The 19,589-nt window shown below is 42.7% G+C and overlaps 1 protein-coding gene across 3 annotated transcripts in view; it reads left to right on the forward strand.

Moving 5' to 3' along the window:
- The window catches only part of LOC130405517 (uncharacterized), a 46,074-nt gene that overhangs the window by 2,710 nt on the left and 23,775 nt on the right, over positions 1-19,589 (forward strand). The window contains exons 3-6 of one of the 3 annotated variants that reach the window (XM_056610638.1): positions 9,632-9,751; positions 10,164-10,322; positions 11,180-11,239; positions 12,108-12,173. In XM_056610638.1, the coding sequence (XP_056466613.1) occupies positions 9,632-9,751; positions 10,164-10,322; positions 11,180-11,239; positions 12,108-12,173 (405 nt within the window). The remainder of the gene's footprint in view (positions 1-9,631; positions 9,752-10,163; positions 10,323-11,179; positions 11,240-12,107; positions 12,174-19,589) is intronic. The other 2 variants (XM_056610640.1, XM_056610639.1) reach the window with 2 other exon arrangements.

Genomic DNA, 19,589 nt, shown 5'->3' on the forward strand with positions numbered 1-19,589 from the left:
TTTAGTTTCATAAATGTAGCCTGAATAGAAGAGTAACAGTGCAAGTGACCCGCTAACATAGACATTTTATTGGTAATGCCTTGCATTACTACGGTGGCGCTGAGCATTCACCAAATAAAAAAAGGTTTCACAGCTAATGTAGCCGTTAGCACACTCAGGATCTCGTAATTACGAGATAATATCTTGTAATTACGAGATAAGGATCCCATAATTACGAGAAAATATCTCGTAATTACGAGATACGGATCTCGTAATTACGAGATAAGATATCATATTTACGACATAAGGAACTCGTTTACGAGAAAAGGATCACGCCTCTCATTCATAAATAACGTTGCTGGCTTGCTGCAGGCCGGCAAAGATGACGCTATCCGACGCTATCGTATTTAATCTCCTGCTCGGGTTGAGGCAATGGGAAATATTGATGTTCCTTAAAAGTGAGGAGGGCATTAATATAAGTATGTCAACATTGCGCAGACATCTGAAGTCATTGGCCGGCAAAGATGACGCCACCGACGCTATCGTACTTTATTTCCTGCTCGGGTTGAGGCATTGGGAAATATGGATGTTCCTTAAAAGTGAGGAGGGTATTAATATAAGTATGTCAACATTGCGCAGACATCTGAAGTCATTGGGACTGTTCAGGAGAAAAGCCCAGTCGGACCTGCTACAAGTGGCTCTCTTCCTGCAGGAGCAGTTGAACCAGTATGGGATGCTTGTTCCATCATTTGATGTGCCAAAGCCCCTCGAATATTGACGCGTTAATTGTTCAGTGGAACCCAGAAGTGGAAATGTTGTTGTCATGGTGGTTTAAAGGGCATGTGGCTGGCCCCTCACATTGCGGCTCTTAAAAGTTGAATACATCAGTGCATTATGTGTTTAACTTTATACTATGAATTATTGTTCAGAAAACGTCTTACCTCAAGCTCTTTTCAAATGAATGAGCTAAATTGTTTTTATACAAATCAATAAAATATTGTTTTTGTGGGGAAATAGAATTTTTGTCCCACTGCCCACATTAGATTTTGTTTTAATATTGGCTGTGACAGTATGTCACATAATTAATGTATTCAAATTTAAAATACTATGTAAAATACATAGTTAAGGCAAACCCTGTCAGTTGTTAATTTTTTTTTAAAAAAACTTCAATGAGCACATACCACTGACTGAAGTGATCTATTGCTTTTATACAACGGTTACTATTATGGCAAAACGAAAGTCATAGACACACTACATTAAAAAACAACAAGAAAGTCAAAGTAGCTGTTTTATTAAAGAATACAAAAAAGTAATCCCTCCTGGCTGCCTTCAAAATGCACGACGGTCGCTATGCAACACACTTTAGCGTCCCTCCGAGAGAAGGCTCGGCTAGAGCGGTTCGCCGTCAATTTATCAGGTCCGACTGGGCTTTTCTCCTGAACAGTCCCAATGACTTCAGATGTCTGCACAATGTTGACATACTTATATTAATGCCCTCCTCACTTTTAAGGAACATCCATATTTCCCAATGCCTCAACCCGAGCAGGAAATAAAGTACGATAGCGTCGGTGGCGTCATCTTTGCCGGCCAATGACTTCAGATGTCTGCGCAATGTTGACATACTTATATTAATGCCCTCCTCACTTTTACGGAACATCAATATTTCCCATTGCCTCAACCCGAGCAGGAGATTAAATACGAAAGCGTCGGATAGCGTCATCTTTGCCGGCCTGCAGCAAGCCGTTATTTATGAATGAGAGGCGTGATCCTTTTCTTGTAAACGAGTTCCTTATGTCGTAAATATGATATCTTATCTCATAATTATGAGATCCTTATCTCATAATTACGAGATCCGTATCTCGTAATTACGAGATCCGTATCTCGTAATTACGAGATCTTTTCTATTATCTCGTAATTACGAGATCCTGAGTGTGCTAACGGCTACATTAGCTGTGAAACTTTTTTTTAGTTGGTGAATGCTAAGCGCCACCGTACATTACTGCATGACATCAACATCTAATCTGCAATAGTTTTCTTTTGTAATGAGTTTCACCCAACACTGCCACTAGGCCTGGCCTACTTGCCAGAGAGAACACACATGTTTATTACTATCGACTAAGCCTAAATTTGTATTATTTTTTAGACCGTTGATGTCTTACAAACTGGCCCTACATTGTTAAATCTGAGCATTTAGTTGTTCTCATTTCATGAATTTTACTACAAATGCTATTTACCTGTGTCTAAATAGTGAAATGACGTCTGTTGCTTGTGGTATGGATTTGGGGGCTTTAGGGGTGCTATGGGCTGACGGGTTAACTATGCTGCAATCTTTCCTAATTGTCACAATTTGTCTCACCAGGATGAATTAGATGACACAGCACAGACCTGGAACGCCCATACCATCAGGCCATCAAGAAATACTACTGTCCCTAGCGGCCGGCCTAATATCATGTATGCCATCCCACAACTGTATAATGTTAGAGACCACCTTTGTCCTGTTCAGAGTGAACATCTGGGTGTATGCAAGACTGAGTGCATCTTTCGAGAGCCCATTCCCTGTGATCGAGATGTTTATTCACTCTGCAATGATATCATGGTCGAATCACATCTGCATCTACCTGAGGATCCTTATCAGGCTGTTAACTTGTACATGCACTTGAGAGGTGTCATTACTACTGCTCTGCAAATGTGACCTACAGTATTCACACACCCACTGCCCTACCATTGGACTCACCTATAGTGCACCCCTGTCTGTAGATACCTGAATAAAACTGATATGTTCATGGACAACTTTTACCTTTACTGGACTCATTTTCTGGTTGAATAGTTGCACCTGGAGTTTTAAGTCTGGATTTTTCCCGCTCCACTAACAGTGGACACTCACCTGCAGCAAACAAACCCTCCTACTGTAATGGACACAGTGCAGCTTACAGACAGGTGTTGAAATTTAGTGTCCCACAGCACATAGCCCGTCAGGGTTAAACTACTTTTTGGCTTTGTTGGTTTGGTTTTTGTTAGAGATAGCAATTGAAGGTATACAATTGAATAGAACATGGAGTGGAAGAAATTCAGCAGACACTTTCATACACAAAGCAGGATCTGAAAAATGCTTGCTCACTTTAATGTACAGTTCTTCCAAAAATGAAAAAGAAAACAATAGTGTGGGGTGATCTCAACTTCTAAGGAAACGAGTACCTCTGAATAAATGTATATAATGGGCTAGACACAAAAGATTGTCGAGCATAATTAAAGTTACAAAAAGTGCTTGATCACATTTGTTCACATCACCTTGTGAAAGTGCAGTCCTTGCATCAAACAAGCCCCTTTTGAAAACAGCAACTTAAAAAAGGTTTTACATTTTTGAACTAATTTGACTGAGTTGCTCAAAAAGGTCTATGCAAATATGCACAAAAAAAAATGCACATTTTTGTATTTTGAGTAAATGGAACACATGCATCACCCAAAGTTTGGTATGGTAACCACATCACACACCCACACATAATTTGCCATGGTTTCTGTTGAAATCTCAGTGATATGTCCCACATAGCCAATCAATTTCATCTTATCTCAGCCTTGGAGGTTGTGTAGGCCTTAAACTACTGCACTTTTTCTTATTAAATCAATCATTACTATGATTTCCAATTAAAGGTGAAGAAATACAAATTTGGCTGCCGTATAGTCATGCTGGTAGTACAAAAATAGATATGGACTATGGACATACAAACTAACATTTCAACAGAAAGAATGTCATTATGTAAGCATTTTACCAGCAAGAACAGGTATTTTAGAGAACAGAAAATAACTCACAAATGACAAAATAAAAATTTAGATAAGACTTTTAGATGATATCCATCTCGAAGTAATTGCTTGAGAGGACGTTATCAAGCTCTGTCCTGAATTCAGGGAAAGAGCTATATGTGCAAGGAACCTCAAGAGTAGCACCACACGTGTGCCCAATTGGCCTTCTCCCAAGTCCAGTTTCAGCATTAAAGGATACCATCACTTTATCTACACATATGACACTGGACCCTGTGCAGAAGCGTAGGAATTTCTCCGCCTTTGTTTGGTCGGCATTTTTAATGTAACGTTGGAGATAACTGAACACATTCTGTTCTCTCCGACTAAGGACAACATTTGTTGTGTCCAACAACTGCACTACTCGTTTGCCTGTGGCCTTTTTGGACTCGTAAAGAGCCAACACACTTTCTTTGTCAGGAAGGTTTTGCTGTACAACCAAGATAACTGTACTGAAGCTATCTCTGACAAATTTAGGCTCCTGCAGAATGGCTTTGTGAGCCATGGATTCAATGGCTGTTCTCATATTATCTTTTGGTGGAAGAGAATGTGAGCCCATTCGTGAAAAAAGCTCAAGCAAATCATCTTCATCGTCTTCCTCCATCCTCCCCTCAAGAGCCCTTTCCACAGCTGCCCTCTCGACTGGAGGCAAGTAGTTGAGAAAGGACATAATGAGCAGGTCTACATCTACCGAATCCATACCATGGATGCACGCTACCATGAAGGCCTTTGAAAGCATCACTGGAAGTACACCAAGATCTAGTAACCCCTTCACCCACACACGTCCAACCGCTTGCCATTCACCATGACAGAAATCAGGCCTCAGCCTTGGGACCCTCTCAGTTTCCCCATCACACTGCTGAAGAAACATCTCCCAAAATGCAGTGTACACCTCCCGCGAAACCCCTGAATCATCAACAGCATTTTCATTAACAAAATCCATCTTCAAAAACAAAGAAATGATACTACTGTCCATAAACACAGACAGAACATCTTCGACCACATTAATTCTGCGAATTGAAGCTCGACGAAAACCCTCTGTGGCCCCATAGCTGGCAGTTGATGCCTGGACGGAATCAGGTGATACGTGGGCAGGAGCAGTCGGCAGTAGTTCTCTCGACTGGAAGGCGAACACAGAACACAATAAAAGGGTCACTGTATGAAGAACTACAGCATGGTTAAGGTCCAAACTATTTGAGACATGACATTTTCCCCAACATTCAATAGCATAACTTCAAAATAGAAATACTAAACTTCAAAATAATATCACAGAACCTGAATTGAAGCTCGACGAAAACCCTCTGTGGGCCCTGAGATGGCAGCTATTGATTGGACAGAGGAATCAGGTGATGCATGGGCAGGAGCATTCGACTGTTGTTCTCTCGACTGGAAGACGAAGACAGAACACGAAAGAGTCATTGCATGAGGAACTGCAGCATGTTTGAGGTACAAAAACGGGAGACATCACATTTATCAAAAATTCACTGGCACACCAAAATAGAAATGACAACTTTCTAAACATAGAACCCAGCAGAACCAACACAATCTCACTTGGTGATGTCATGTGAAACCATGCAAAAGGAGTTGACCATGAAAAGCCCAGAACAATTGAAATGGTCCAGAACAAAGTGGAAATGGTCTTAAATATCATGGTCTTTTTTATCTTCGCAAGCACTGGGGCTCTGGTAGCATAGTCGTTAAGGAACCTGGCTAACATGCTAGTAGCCTGGAATTTGTGGTTTCGAAGCTGCCACCATTGTGCCCTTGAGCAAGGCACTTAACCTTAAGTTGCTCTTGGGGAGACTGGTAAATAAAAACTGGTAAATTATCTGTAAATGTAAAGCACTTAAAGCAAAATTTTGTTCAAATGTTAATGGTTTTTTTATCATTCAGGTGGGTGTTAAGAGTGCAGAGATGTATATGATCACAAAAAACCTCCTTCAAAAATGAGGGAATGTGATCCTGCAATTGCTTACTAAATGTGAAGCCTAATGCATACAGGCCTAGACTTTCTGTGATTCTAATGCCATCGTGGTCAAAAAGGGTATTCAAAGGAACCATCTATACTAACGTGCTAATTAGCAGTTTAAATCGCAAACTGGAGTTTAGAATCACAGCTATTCAGAATGAGCACTCCCAACATTTTATAAGATTGTTGGTTACATGCTTCCCTGAAATTTGCCCCTTTCTCATTAGGTACTATTAACATTAATTACCTGTAAAACATTTGAACATCTTATTTGGACTGTCACCTCATCCTCTGAAGCAGCCTCATAATCCGAACACCACTCTACTGTGTCTGACTCTGAGACTGCATTGGAATCTTTGACTCTCCTCGGGCTCGTGTCTTCTATGTCTGTAATGTCCAAATCAGAAGACTGCTCTGAAGCGGTGTCATCAACATTAATAATGAAGTCGGCCTCCTCTTGCCGATCACTGGGAATGTTGGTGGATGAGTCAGATGTTGCAGGGTCTGAAACAATGGCATTCAGATTCTGCAACAAACACAAAAAAAATGCTTGAAGTCTTGCAACACATTACTTCACAATAAAAATGTACCAGGACGACTACACATTGTTCACTAAGTCAATTCTAACAAACACCAAAATACATCTGCTAAAGGGGAATTCAGTGTTATTTGAGCCGTAACCCCATTGTTTGTGGTCACCATATACTGTCCATGGGAACAAGAAAGAATAAAAGTAACAAACCCCTGTGCTTAGATCTTCTAAATCTTCAGTCGATGAGTCACTTTCGTCCTCCACAGAGAATTTGTCCTTTGAGCAGATGTAAAAACGGAGAAGCTTCAACTTTGTTGACTCATACAACTTGCCCACGGTCTCTTCCAACGGAATGCAATTCCTTTTGAAGTCACGCACCTCAAAATCAAAAATATGTTGTGGCCCCTTGGTCGACGATCCATTTGGGAAAAACAGCTGTTTTCCGGTTTCTAGAACCTGCTCCACGGTAGTTTCTTTAGGAACCGTTGTGTGTCTAGTCCCACCACCATGCCTCGTTCTCACCTGGGTGTAGTGAGGTTTTGAATAGTGAAGCCACCCAATTTCAATCTTCCGTACCACCTTTTCTCCACTTTGGTTGCACTTTCTAGACAATCCATGCGATTCTGATGGCGTGTGACAATCCGTTTTCAACATCTTCCTGTCCCCTATCTTCTCCCTTATCCTCTCCAAAAGGGTCACTCTGTTAGGTGTATGGCGCTGCTGATGACAAAAAGAGACAACAGCTAGTCGATCGCCATAGGTTGGTATATATCGTGCAAGCTGCTCATCAGTCATCAGTGTAAGCACAGCCTTGTCAATCTGCAAGCAAAAATGTTGGAGAAAAGCAGTTAAAGAAACGCACATGCAGTGCAGAAACCAACAAACATGAACCATAAACCAATAGCCTAGTTAATTTGAGTGAACTGTATTTCACTTAACAGTCAGGTAATTCCAGGACCACCATATTACAACAGATCTTTAGTAGCAGTAGCCCGAACTCCAAATCTTCACCCACCGACCAGTTAAATGTTAACTGCTAGTCTTGATACCGACACGACATGATTTCGAAACTGACATTTTTGTCCGTCCCCGTATTCATACGACGCTTCAATTAAAATCGTCATACGACGATTCAATTGCAAGATTACAGAAAGCATTACAAATACAATTCTAACTTTACTTCCATGCTTTAACATCAGGATCGAAAGACACGAGCGCTAACCACTTGAGCTAGTTAGCCTGCTATCAGTTAGCGGTTCACTCACTGGAATTATATGACACTTAACTACACATAGGCTACTGTTTGCCCAGGTTGGGTGACACAGCAAGCAACTTAAGAGCAGTTCCTACCCACCTTATCTGTCTTCATGTGGTTTATCTTGTCCTGTGCCACGGCTCTGGCGATAAGGAAATTCTCCAGGTCCACCTCCATTTTATGACCTTCTTCACCGTATATCTACGTTATTTACCGCCATCTACTGACCCGGAAGTTGATTTTAAAAACCACGAAAGACAAAAAACTTTGACTTTTTTTTCATCGTGTAAACGTAGCCTTAAGATCATTCACATCATCAAGATGTGCCACAAGAACGCTTCAATGGGCGACTGCTTGCATAATAATCCCAAAATATGGTTGTGTAACTGGGCTGTCCACATCGCTGCAATGAACAGCAGCCTGAAGCTGCCCTGAAGTTGTCCCCTGAAGCTGTCACCTGGAGCTGTCCCCTGAAGTTGTCCCCAAAAGCTGCCCTGAAGTTATCACCACAAGCTGCCCTGAAGCTGTTCTGAAGCTGTTCTGAAGCTATGCTGAAGCTGTGCCCTGAAGCCGTCCCTTGAAGCTGTCCTGAAGCTGTGCTGAAGCTGTCCCCTGAAGCTGTCCTGAAGCTTTCCCCCTGAAGCTTTCCCCTGAAGCTGTGCTGAAGTTGTCCCCCAAAGCTGTCCTGAAGCTTTCCCCTGAGGCTGTCCTGAATGTGTGCTGAAGTTGTCCCCTGAAGTTTTCTTGAAGCTGTCCTGAAGCTGTCCCCTGAAGCTGTCCTGAAGCTGTCCTCTGAAGCTGTCCCCTGAAGCTGTACGGAAGCTGTCCCCTGTAGCTGTCTCTGGGGCTTTCAGTGGTGGAGACAGGGTGCTTGCACCAACGTTGGAAGCTGGTGATGCATCAGCTCTTCTGAACCCAAGCTGGAGGGAGACTGATGAAGGACAGCGCTGCACGTCAAATGATGAAAAACCAAATATCCAAACCTGATTCTCACTTGTTCGATATTCGTATCCACTCATGTCACATTGATACTGTATCGCTTGGTATGTCCCAAAAATCATGTGTGGCGACATATCAACATTTCTATAAAAATACTAATTATACTTATTAAATGTAGTATTTTAATATTGATGTTGATGTATTGTTGGATATATTTTGTTATCATATGATTGGGACTAGGTTCACAGGAGATATCTGTTGTCATTGTAACCAGGTGTACAGTAGTTATTTGCTGTTGTCATGGTGACCAGGTGTACAGTAGTTATGTGTTGTCGTGGTGACCAGGTGTACAGTAGTTATGGGTGGTTGTTATCATCGTGACCAGGTATACAGTATATGTTTTCGTCATGGTGACCAGGTGTACAGTAGTTATGTGCTGTTGTCATAGTGATGAGGTATAAAGTAGTGATGAAGTAGTGATGTATAAAGTAGTGATGTATTCTTTGTTATGGGTGGTTGTTGTCATCGTGACCAGGTATACAGTATATGTTTTCGTGATGGTGACCAGGTGTACAGTAGTTATGTGCTGTTGTCATAGTGATGAGGTATAAAGTAGTGATGTATTCTTTGCCACATCACTACTATACCAGCTGTATAGTAGTGATGTGGTGTTGTCGTGGTGACCAGGTGTATAGTAGGGATTTGCTGTTGTCATGGTGACCAGGTGCACAGTGGTGATGTGCTGTTGTCAAGGTGATCAGGTGCAAAGTAGTAATAATAATAATAATAATACATTTAATTTAGAGGCGCCTTTCAAAACACCCAAGGTCACCTTACAGAGCATATAGTCATCATACATATTTTAAAAAAAACAAGACATTGTGGAAAAAATAAATAAATAAATAAATAAATAAATAAACATAAGCAATAAGAAATAAATAAAACAAAAACAAGACAAAACAAAACAAAAAAAACAATCAAAACAGTGATCAGTTAGACGTTGTGTGCGAGTTTGAAAGCACAGTGATGTGCTGTTTGTCATGGTGACCAGGTGCTAAGTAGTGATGTGCTGTTGTCATGGTGACCAGGTACACAGCCGTGATGTGCTGTTGTCATGGTGACCAGGTGTACAGTAGTGATTTGCTGTTGTCATGGTGACCAGGTGTACCTGCTGACCAAGAGGACAGGGGAGCTGGCTGAGGACAGAGACAGAATCTTATCGGCTCTGGAGCAGACGGAGGCTGCTCTGATTAGCTACAAGGAGAGGGGCCTTTCCAATGAGGTGAGACCTTATCACACATAGGATTCTGCAACTAAGAAAGAACACATATCTACCCCTTCTACGGTTATATCATGTTTCAAACTGCTAGCTTCTGCTACACTCTACGGCACACTGCTAAATACTGCTACACGCTAAAACACAATGCTCCAACTACTGGTAACTAGAGCTGTAGAAAGGGTGAGACCCTTGGACTCAGCAGGGAGGGAGAGGGGTATTTCAGCATATTCTACCACGGGACGCAATACTCAGCACTCATCTGCACAATCACTGACTTTGATTGAACTATCTTCATTTGGGGGCTCTTACCGGCAAACTTTTATATTTCGATTAATCATTGATTAATCACAGCATATCAGGTGTTTGATCTGATAAAGCAATGCCTTGACAGCCCTAATATCTATATTTATGCAAGCAGGATATTGACCTCGTACCAAGGGTTGCCTTGCTCCAGAGAACTGTAGCAGAGCTGGAAGTGGACCAGCGACGTCTGACAACAAGAAGCTCTCAGCTGAAACATCAGAACCATCGACTCAGGAGCCACCGGAAGGTGCTCCGCCACAGGCTGAGAATGGTACTACACACTATGACACACTGCTAGCTACTGCTACACTCTACGAAACATTGCTAGCTACTGCTACACGCTTCTGACACACTGCTAGGTACTGCTACATGCTACGACACACTGGTGCCTACGGCTACACGCTACGACACAATGCTAGCTTTGGCTAAACGCTACGACAAACTGCTAGCTACTGCTACACTCTACGACACACTGCTAGCTACTGCTACACACTACAACACACTGCTAGCTACTGCTACATGCTTCTACACACGGCTAGCTACTGCTACATGCTACGACACACCACTAGCTACTGCTACACGCTATAAAACACTGCTACCTACGGCTACACACTACAACACACTGCTAGCTACTGCTACATGCTATCAGACAATGCTAGCTGTGGCTACACGCTACGAGACACTGCTAGCTACTGCTACACGCTTCGACACAGCTAGCTACAGCTACATGCTACGACACACCGCTAGCTACTGCTACACGCTACGACACACTGCTTACTACTGCTACACGCAACGACACACTTTTAGCTACTGCTACACGGTATGACACAATTCTACCTACCATTACACGCTAGAACACACTACTACCAATGGCTACACGCTATAACACACTGCTACCTATGGCTACACGCTATGGCACACTGCTAACTACTGCTACACACTGTGACACAATGCTTCCTACTGCTACTCACTGTGACACTGCTATCTATTTCTAAATGCTATAACATCTGTATTTTGTTGTAGATCAACAAATTAAAGTATAGACTTTCATTGTCTGTACTTTGTTCACTGCACCTTATTGTCTATAGTTTATCGCAGAGTTGTAGTGTCTGATGTTGTCTGTTGCAGGTAGAAGCGGAAAGAGGAATCCTCTCGGCTCCGCTCACCCAGTCAGACAGCAGATCTCAGGTCTGTTTCTGGTTCTGTGTACAGTTTGTGATGCAATGACTAGGTTATAGCAGTTAATGTCATCGTAGATTAAAGAATGCATTCGGTTATAGTAGGGCTGGGAAATAATTTGATTATAATTATTAATCGCGATGTAACTCACGTTGATTACGACGATAAGCATTAGACATAAATAATCAATATAAAAAATAAAAGAAAAAGTTCTGATATGGATTTACCTAATAGCAAATCACACAGCAGAAATGAGCCTCTACAAACAGTTGAGATTGTTGCCTTCCCTTCCAAAGGACTCTGATTTGATAGTCACTCACAGATCTTTCAGTTTTAAACACATTATTTTATGTAGCATAATATATGATTTTACAATGTTTATATTTTGCATTTACGTAAGCACTATTTAGTTCATGTTTTTAACTGAATTAAAGTTCAGTTCATGTGCCAGGGCCTTTGTGCATCCACTTTTTTACTTTTTATGTATTGGTTATGCCTCTACAAGATTTAAGATGTTTTCGGAAGCCCTGCCAAAGGAGTTTAATGTGAAGTCAGAGCTTTTATTTTTATTTACATTATTTTTAATAGGTTGCAAGGCAAGCTACCTTATATTGTTTTGTTGGGGGCGGATAAAACATGCATCGCGTACCACAGTTTGAGAACCACTGTTATAGTAGATTAGATTAGAATAGTATATTATATTATATTATTATGCATGTCTCAAGTACATTATAATATTATATATTTGGTTGTGGTAGATTGTATTTGGTTCTACCAAATTCTAGGTTAGATTTGGTGAAAGTACATTAGATCCTAGGATAAAATATGATATGGTATAAGATCATATTCAACTATTATATAATGTGGGTTTTTCTAGCAGATCATAGAAACTGACAGAGAAACGCCACGACTGAAGAACAGAATAAGAGAACTGGAAGAACAGGTGAGCACTTTCTACAGGGTGGAGGTCAGTACTGTCTACAGGGTGGAGGTCAGTACTGTCTGGGTTGAGGTCAGTACTGTACAGGATGGAGGTCAGTACTGTCTACACCCAGGGTGGAGGTCAGTACTGTCTACAGGATGGAGGTTGGTACTGTCTACACCAGTGGTTCTCAACCTTTTTTGAGCAAACGCCCCCCTGACCTGACCTGTTTCACCCTGTTCTAGTGTGGTAGAGGAGTTGGGCGGGGACGAACGACAGGATTTTGGCTCTACTCACTGTCCGTCACCGTAATCAATTCAATCAAACGTTACCACGGCCCGGGCACCGCGGGCACTGTTACCGAGGCCCGGGCACCGTGACCTTGGGCACCACGGTCACGGCACTCCCGTGACTCCCGCCGTGCCCCGTGAATGAATGGCCCAGGAACCGCGGGCACCGTGAGCGCGGGCACGGCACTCCCGTATCGAAAGCCAAGGGTGCCACAATCCGGCCCTAGATTGGTGCGGTAAAAGGGCTAAACCGGCCGGATTATGGCCGGCATCCATACGGAAACCGGCCGGCATCCGTACGGAAACGTTCGGTTTAAACGCTCTAAGCTGCTATGCTGCGGCTCAGCCGTGCCTGAGCCACAGCTATTTAGCCGCTTTTGCATACCTAATAGCCGCGGCTATTAGGTATGCAAAACAAGCCCCTCCCTCTTTTTTGCTTGACCACTAACTTTGAAGGCTTTGTAACCAATCAGTGAAGAGAAATGCCAGACTAAAGTAAGCCGTCACCTATAGCTGTGTTGTCTTTACTAGTTTTACTACAATGTAATGACCACCACTAGCTAGTGGAAAATACATTTGTGTCTAGTACAGTGTTATATTTATATATGTTAGGCTATATATTGAGATGGCAGAGTGCAAAATATCCATCAATGTTCGGGGTTCTCCTCGAATCAGTGAAGAGAAATGCCAGACTAAAGTAATGCAATGTCGAGAGCTGCAGTCCCTGCCATGTTACGCCGTCACCTATAGCTGTGTTGTCTTTACTAGTTTTACTACAATGTAATGACCACCACTAGCTAGTGGAAAATACATTTGTGTCTAGTACAGTGTTATATTTATATATGTTAGGCTATATATTGAGATGGCAGTGTGCGAAATATCCGTCAATATTCAGGGTTCTCCTCGTCCCCCGATTGTTGTGCAATACCGATCTAAATGTTCTCAATATACAGTAGGCCTAGGCAATAACATTACAATATTTCATGGATGCAAGCCAATAAAATCAGTCTATAACTATAGCCTACATGACAACACACACACACAAACTTAACATGTATTGATAATCCGATATAAAGTATTCGTAACCCTGACATAGGAGCCTGCATTGGCTAAAAAATCATTAGTGATGGATTGTAACTGCCCTTACTGAAGTACTGTACAACAAGTACAATTTGGAGGTACTTGTATTACATTTGAGTATTTACTTATACCGACTTATCTCCAGATGTTTGTGATAAACTGGAGGATGACGGTAGAAAATCCTCCTAAATAAATTATTTAAGAGCCCCCCCTGGAAAGGCTGGGAAAGTCATGGTCACGCTGATTACAGGTGTTTTTAAAATGCGTACGGCTCTCCCAGAACAGCCATGCAACGGACATATGGTGATCTTACATAATTTGATGTATTGCTGTAGATTAAACCAGCTAACTATAGCAGGGAAATGTAACAAAGCTGTAGCAGAAAGATTCATCCACAAACATCAGAACAGAAAAACACTGTCTGGCCGGGACCAGTTTTAGTGCATAATGACTACTGTTGCCTATGCTTGTTGCAGCAATGCAATTATGCTGAATTATTTTCAGGACTTATAGGGCTACTTGTAGTGAAGTATTTTTAACAGTGTGGAATCTACAGCTGAATCACTTTCACTGTCTAAGGAAAATGAATCCCAAACAGCTGAACATCTGAATTGATCCTGAAAGCCTATGTCGTAGAATAATTCATTTGTATTCCGTTTTAGGCCATCTCACTAATGGTCACTTAAATGTTTTTAAGCTCTGTTTTTAATCTTTTAAGGGCTGGTTTAGCCCTTTTAACGCGCCAATCTAGGGCCGGATTGTGGCTTTACATAAACCACTGGCACCGTGACGGCGGCCCGGGCAACACGGGCACTGCGAAAACAGATCGCTAGCAGAGGCCTAATTAGGCCTATATATTTTGCATTTGAAATGCAACAGTCTTTTCGTGGACACTACGCTCAGAGCAGCTGGAACTGAACAACAGCAAGAGGAGGAGGAAAAAAAAAAATCTTGCTATCGGCAATGTTTGATTGTGTTGTGTTGGTAATTGAACTGTTAACCCGCGTACTTGGATTATGTTTATCAGCGTTACTATAGATATCATGACGATAGCTGATGTAACGGGAGTCCGGGCGTGTGGAGGTCGGGACAGAACCGTGCTGTATGACCACTGTTACACTGAGCATGGACAGTAAAAAGTAGCTGAGACGGTAGAGGGGTTAGAAACCAATGAATGAAAATAGGCTATTTATTTCAGGTAGCCTATTTTTGCACCAAAAAGATTTGAAACCCATGAAAGTTTAAAATCCCCCCCCCCCTGTACTGTCTACAGGGTGGAGGTCAGTACTGTCTACACCTAGGATGGAGGTCAGTACTACCAAAGTTGTTGTATCAAGAAGATGCCAACGTTATCTCCAACATAATTAACAGAATAGGTAGTTTGTCAATAAGATAAATAACAGAATAGGAAGTTTGTCAATAAGATAAATAACAGAATAGGTAGTTTGTCAATAAGATAAATAACAATAGGTCGTTTTTCAATAACATAAATAACATAATTGGTAGTTTGTCAATAAGATCTCAATCAACACATTAGACCATTTGCTGATGCAGCGCCCCGATTGGCCGGTCATGCACCCAGCAATAACACATGTCAAGCTCCTAAGCCAAAACAATTTTTAGTAGTAAATTCTATATTTCAAGATAGCTTCTGTATTTCAATACATTTTTTGAAATACATTCCAGAGGTTAATTTTAAATATAGATTTTGTTTAATGAGATAATCATGACAAATTAATACCTCTGTTAAGGTTTGTGAAGTGAAAATTCAATCGATAAAGTAGAAAGTAGACTCGATTTTCAGAAGACTCCTAAAATGATTAGCATGCGTAGACCTATAGGAATTGATGCATCAGCATGTGACCTGGGTGTGTAGGATATATCAAAACACACTGAATGGTGAACATATCTTAAACTATAGCATATTTCACTGAGAATAAAAGGAATGGGATTTAGGTTCAGTGAAGCGCAATGTGATTCTGGTTCCTTCAGCAGCCAATAGGAGCGTTGGGACAGCCAGCGTTCCCATTGGTAGTTCAGGTTGGAGAATAACAGACCACCCTGGTGTCGTGGCAATTTCTCTATCAGAGTTTGCGTCTAAGACAGATGAGATATTTAGATGCAAAAAGCACACAATACTGTTGACAATTAGTGGTCATATATATTTGTAATAAAAGTACGAACAAAGATACATCACAACATGCATCAACAAACAATAAAACAGGAATACATTACAATAATCTGAGGCCTCAGATGGGAGCTTCTCGTTACTTCATACTTAAAGGTACGCTCGAGAGAAGTCCACAGATTGTTCCGAGTCGTGAGTTCTTATTCACTTGGGATGGGTTCTGGAGGGGGTGTGTCCCCCAATAAACCAAAAGCCTTTGTTTACCAGATGGTAATCTTTACAACTGAAGCTGGATTGCATGGAAGATGATTTACAAGACACGAAAACATAGGAACAGGCAGGCAATAAAACGCATCACACAACCCTAGAAGGTTCACATTTTAGATGACCCATAAGGAGAGGAGAAGGCAGGCAATATATTCATCACACAAAATAGTAACAAACCTTAAGTTCATAGATAGACCAAAAACGTAACAACATGTAGATTTTCCATCACATTGGTCACCTGACCTTCTGTTGGGCTCCATGGACCAGTCCGGAACCTGGGCTCACTAGACAGACTCCTTCAGCCATCAGCTGGGCGCAAACAGTGAACAGTGAGATGAGGTCTAATGGGGTCTCCATTAAATCAATAGTCAAGGTAATCATCTTGGATTGTGTCATCGTGGTCATCATTTAATCTTAACTCATGTATTCATGTATTCATACCAGCACTCGTGATACAAGCCGCGTACCAGCTACCTTCACTCACTTAGAGATGCTGTCAAGTCATCTGACCAGATGCTAAATATACCTGCTCTATTCAAATTGCATTTAAAGGAAACAATCAAGTGATTGGGTGGATTGCACTACTGTAGAGCAGTGGACCCTCAGTGCTGAAGAGCAGTGGACCGTCAGTGTAGAGCATTGGACCCTCAATGTAGAGCACTGGACCCTCAGTGCTGTAGAGCATTGGACCCTCAGTGCTGTAGAGCATTGGACCATCAGGGCTGTAGAGCAGTGGACCCTCAGTGCTGTAGAGCAGTGGACCCTCAGTGTAGAGCAGTGGACCCTCAGTGTCGTAGAGCAGTGGACCCTAAGTGTAGAGTAGCGGACCCTCAGTGTAGAGCAGTGGACCCGCAATGTAGAGCATTGGACCCTCAGTGCTGTAGTAGAGCATTGGACCCTGAGTGCTGTAGAGCATTGGACCCTCAGTGCTGCAGAGCAGTGGACCCTCAGTTTTGAGCATTGGACTCTCAGTGCTGTAGAGCAGTGGACTCTCAGTGTAGGGCAGTGGACCCTCAGTGTAGAGCAGTGGACCTTCACTGTAGAGCAGTAAACCCTCAGTGTAGAGCAGTGTACCGTCACTGCCGTAGAGCAGTGGACCCTCAGTTTAGAACAGTGGATCTGCTTTAAAAAGGAAGTTATATCACATCAGTGTTTCCCATACATAGACAATGTGTGGCGCAGCGCCACAGAATCAACACTGAGCACCACAAATTGATTCTTTTTTTTCTTTTTCTTTTGAAACATACATATCGTTCCGTCCTTCATTCATCTCTGCATAGCACTCTTTCACCCTGTCATTCTCGTTCACACACACACAAACACACAGAGACAAGGGTGCATACATGCCAGTGGTGAGCAGGCACTTGTAAACGACCCGCACTTGCCCGGCGTTTTCAACCATCCCAACCGCAACTCGGACCGCAAGTATTAATATTTAAAAAATTTACCTGACCTGCTACCCGATCCACTTATTTTAAAAGGTATAGGCCATGCTCTTGATTGGCTTGGAGTCATATTTATTTAAAACAATGAATAGCAGTTCAACGTGAGGAACCTGCATTATTGCATTAGCCTATTTTATCCCGCTTCGGCATTCATGAAAAGTTAATAATAATAGCTTAACATTCACAATCAATAAGGATTTCCCACTCGCCTACATGAAATGTTGTTTGAGCAGTTACTAACGAGGATTCCTATCTCCCAAGCATAAAATCAGAATATTTTAAAGGTCCCATGGCATGCTACTTTATGAATGTTTTAATATAGATATTAGTGGGGCCCTAACACAGTATTTGAAGACGTTCCTGAAGCCTCACATTGAGCTTGCGGCCGCGGTACCATGCGCTCTGTTTACAGTGGATGTATCGCAATGGCGAGGCGGACACAGCCTTTGGCCGTGTTCTGTAAATATTGTAGAACATTCCGGATGCTCCGGCGGGATTCCTAGAGCTCTATATCTAAATAATATCACATCATACATAGATATCTATATCAGATAATATATATTATCACGGCCAAAAGCTGTGTGCCCCTCTAGACGACGGGTTTTCCGACGTCTCTGGTTCTTCCACATCCACATCAATCTGAAGTAGACTGAACCACGACATGGAGGAGAAAGGGATTGTTGCTCGCAATTGTTGACCGCGGTTGTCTCCGGAGCTTCGCTGCCGAGGGAGCGCTTAGGCACCACCGCCTCCTGCAGCGGGCAGCAGGCAGCGCCGAGGCGGTGGTCCCTCGGCAGCGGGCAGCGGGAAGCGGGGCTCAAGTGGGAGACAATCCCTTTCTCCTCCATGTCGTGGTTCATGTACTTCAGGGAGTCGAAGCCAAAGTTCCTTTCCCCCAATTCCTTTTCAACCATGGCTGAGATAACCCCCACTACGAGTCTCGTCGTGGAAATACCAGAGACGAGAGTCCGACGTGTTATGCGCCATAACACCAACAGCAGAACGGTTATCCACCGCTGCTCGCTAGTGCTTCGCGGCGGTGGTGCTTCGCGGCGGTGGTGCTTCGTGGCGGTGGTGCTTCGCGGCGGTGGTGCATCGCGGCGGTGGTGCATCGCGGCGGTGGTGCATCGCGGTGGTGCATGGTGGTGGTGCATCGTGGCGGTGGTGCATCGCGGCGGTGGTGCATCGCGGCGGTGGTGCTTCGCGGCGGTGGTGCCTTGCGCTGACGGTGCCTCGCGGCAGCGGGCAGCAGGCCACAGGGCTCAACGATGGCTGAGATAACCCAAACTACAGTCTTGTTGTCGAAATACCAGAGACGTCCAAGAACCGACGTGTTATGCGCCTTAACACCAACAGCAGAAAGGTTATCCAAATAACAAAGAGGTGTACAACACTTGCGTTACAGTGTGTGTAATCACACACACACACACACACATGTGGCGCTTGCATGGTCGTAGCTCATTGCCAGGTAAAATTCTCTGGGCTGGCAAGGCAGAGAAAGGGGAGGTGGCATCTCTGTATTTTTAGGACCGAGTCAACGCAGAGTACTGCACGAACTTAGACCTTGCATAAAGTTAGTAAATTCTAACAACATAGTTCTATTTAGATAAATATTCTGGCAAGGGTGTTGTCCTAGGCTAATACACCAACAGCAAATTTCTGAATAATAAATGGCTACATTTTGCATCCAAGTCTGTCATTTTAAATCTTTCCATTGTATTGTGTGCTACAATTAATATTTTCCATTCCGATGTCTTCATTTTGAGTCCTGTAAAGTGTCCACTTTTCCCATTTACAGTCAAATTTTGCTTCTTGTAGTCTCAGTTTGTGTGTCAGTTTCTCCATTACAGCTATCTCTTCAACAATAGTAACACCTGATTTTCACCGGGGACGTACGTGCCGCGGAACGGCTGCGAAATCTGCCCTGCGTCAATTTCCACCGGGTGCGTAACGGCAGCGTAGCGCTGCCTTGCAAGCCAGCCGTGTTCACACGAGATCACGCGATAGTCCTAAACCTAATGTACTCACACTCCCAAAACTACTGCAATTAAATGCCAGTCTTTGTCCTTTCTGACATTGTCCTTATAAAAAGGATGATTTATTTCATAAATTATTTTATGTTGCTCCACTTTGACAATAAGTCTTTCGTCGTCCATGTTGCCGACCCTCTGAGAACCTTTGATTGATTGACTGCTGACCTGGTTCCACCGGTCATGACGTAATGTTG

Source organism: Gadus chalcogrammus, chromosome 16 (genome assembly GCF_026213295.1).
Source record: "Gadus chalcogrammus isolate NIFS_2021 chromosome 16, NIFS_Gcha_1.0, whole genome shotgun sequence".
NCBI classification, from domain to species: Eukaryota; Metazoa; Chordata; class Actinopteri; order Gadiformes; family Gadidae; genus Gadus; species Gadus chalcogrammus.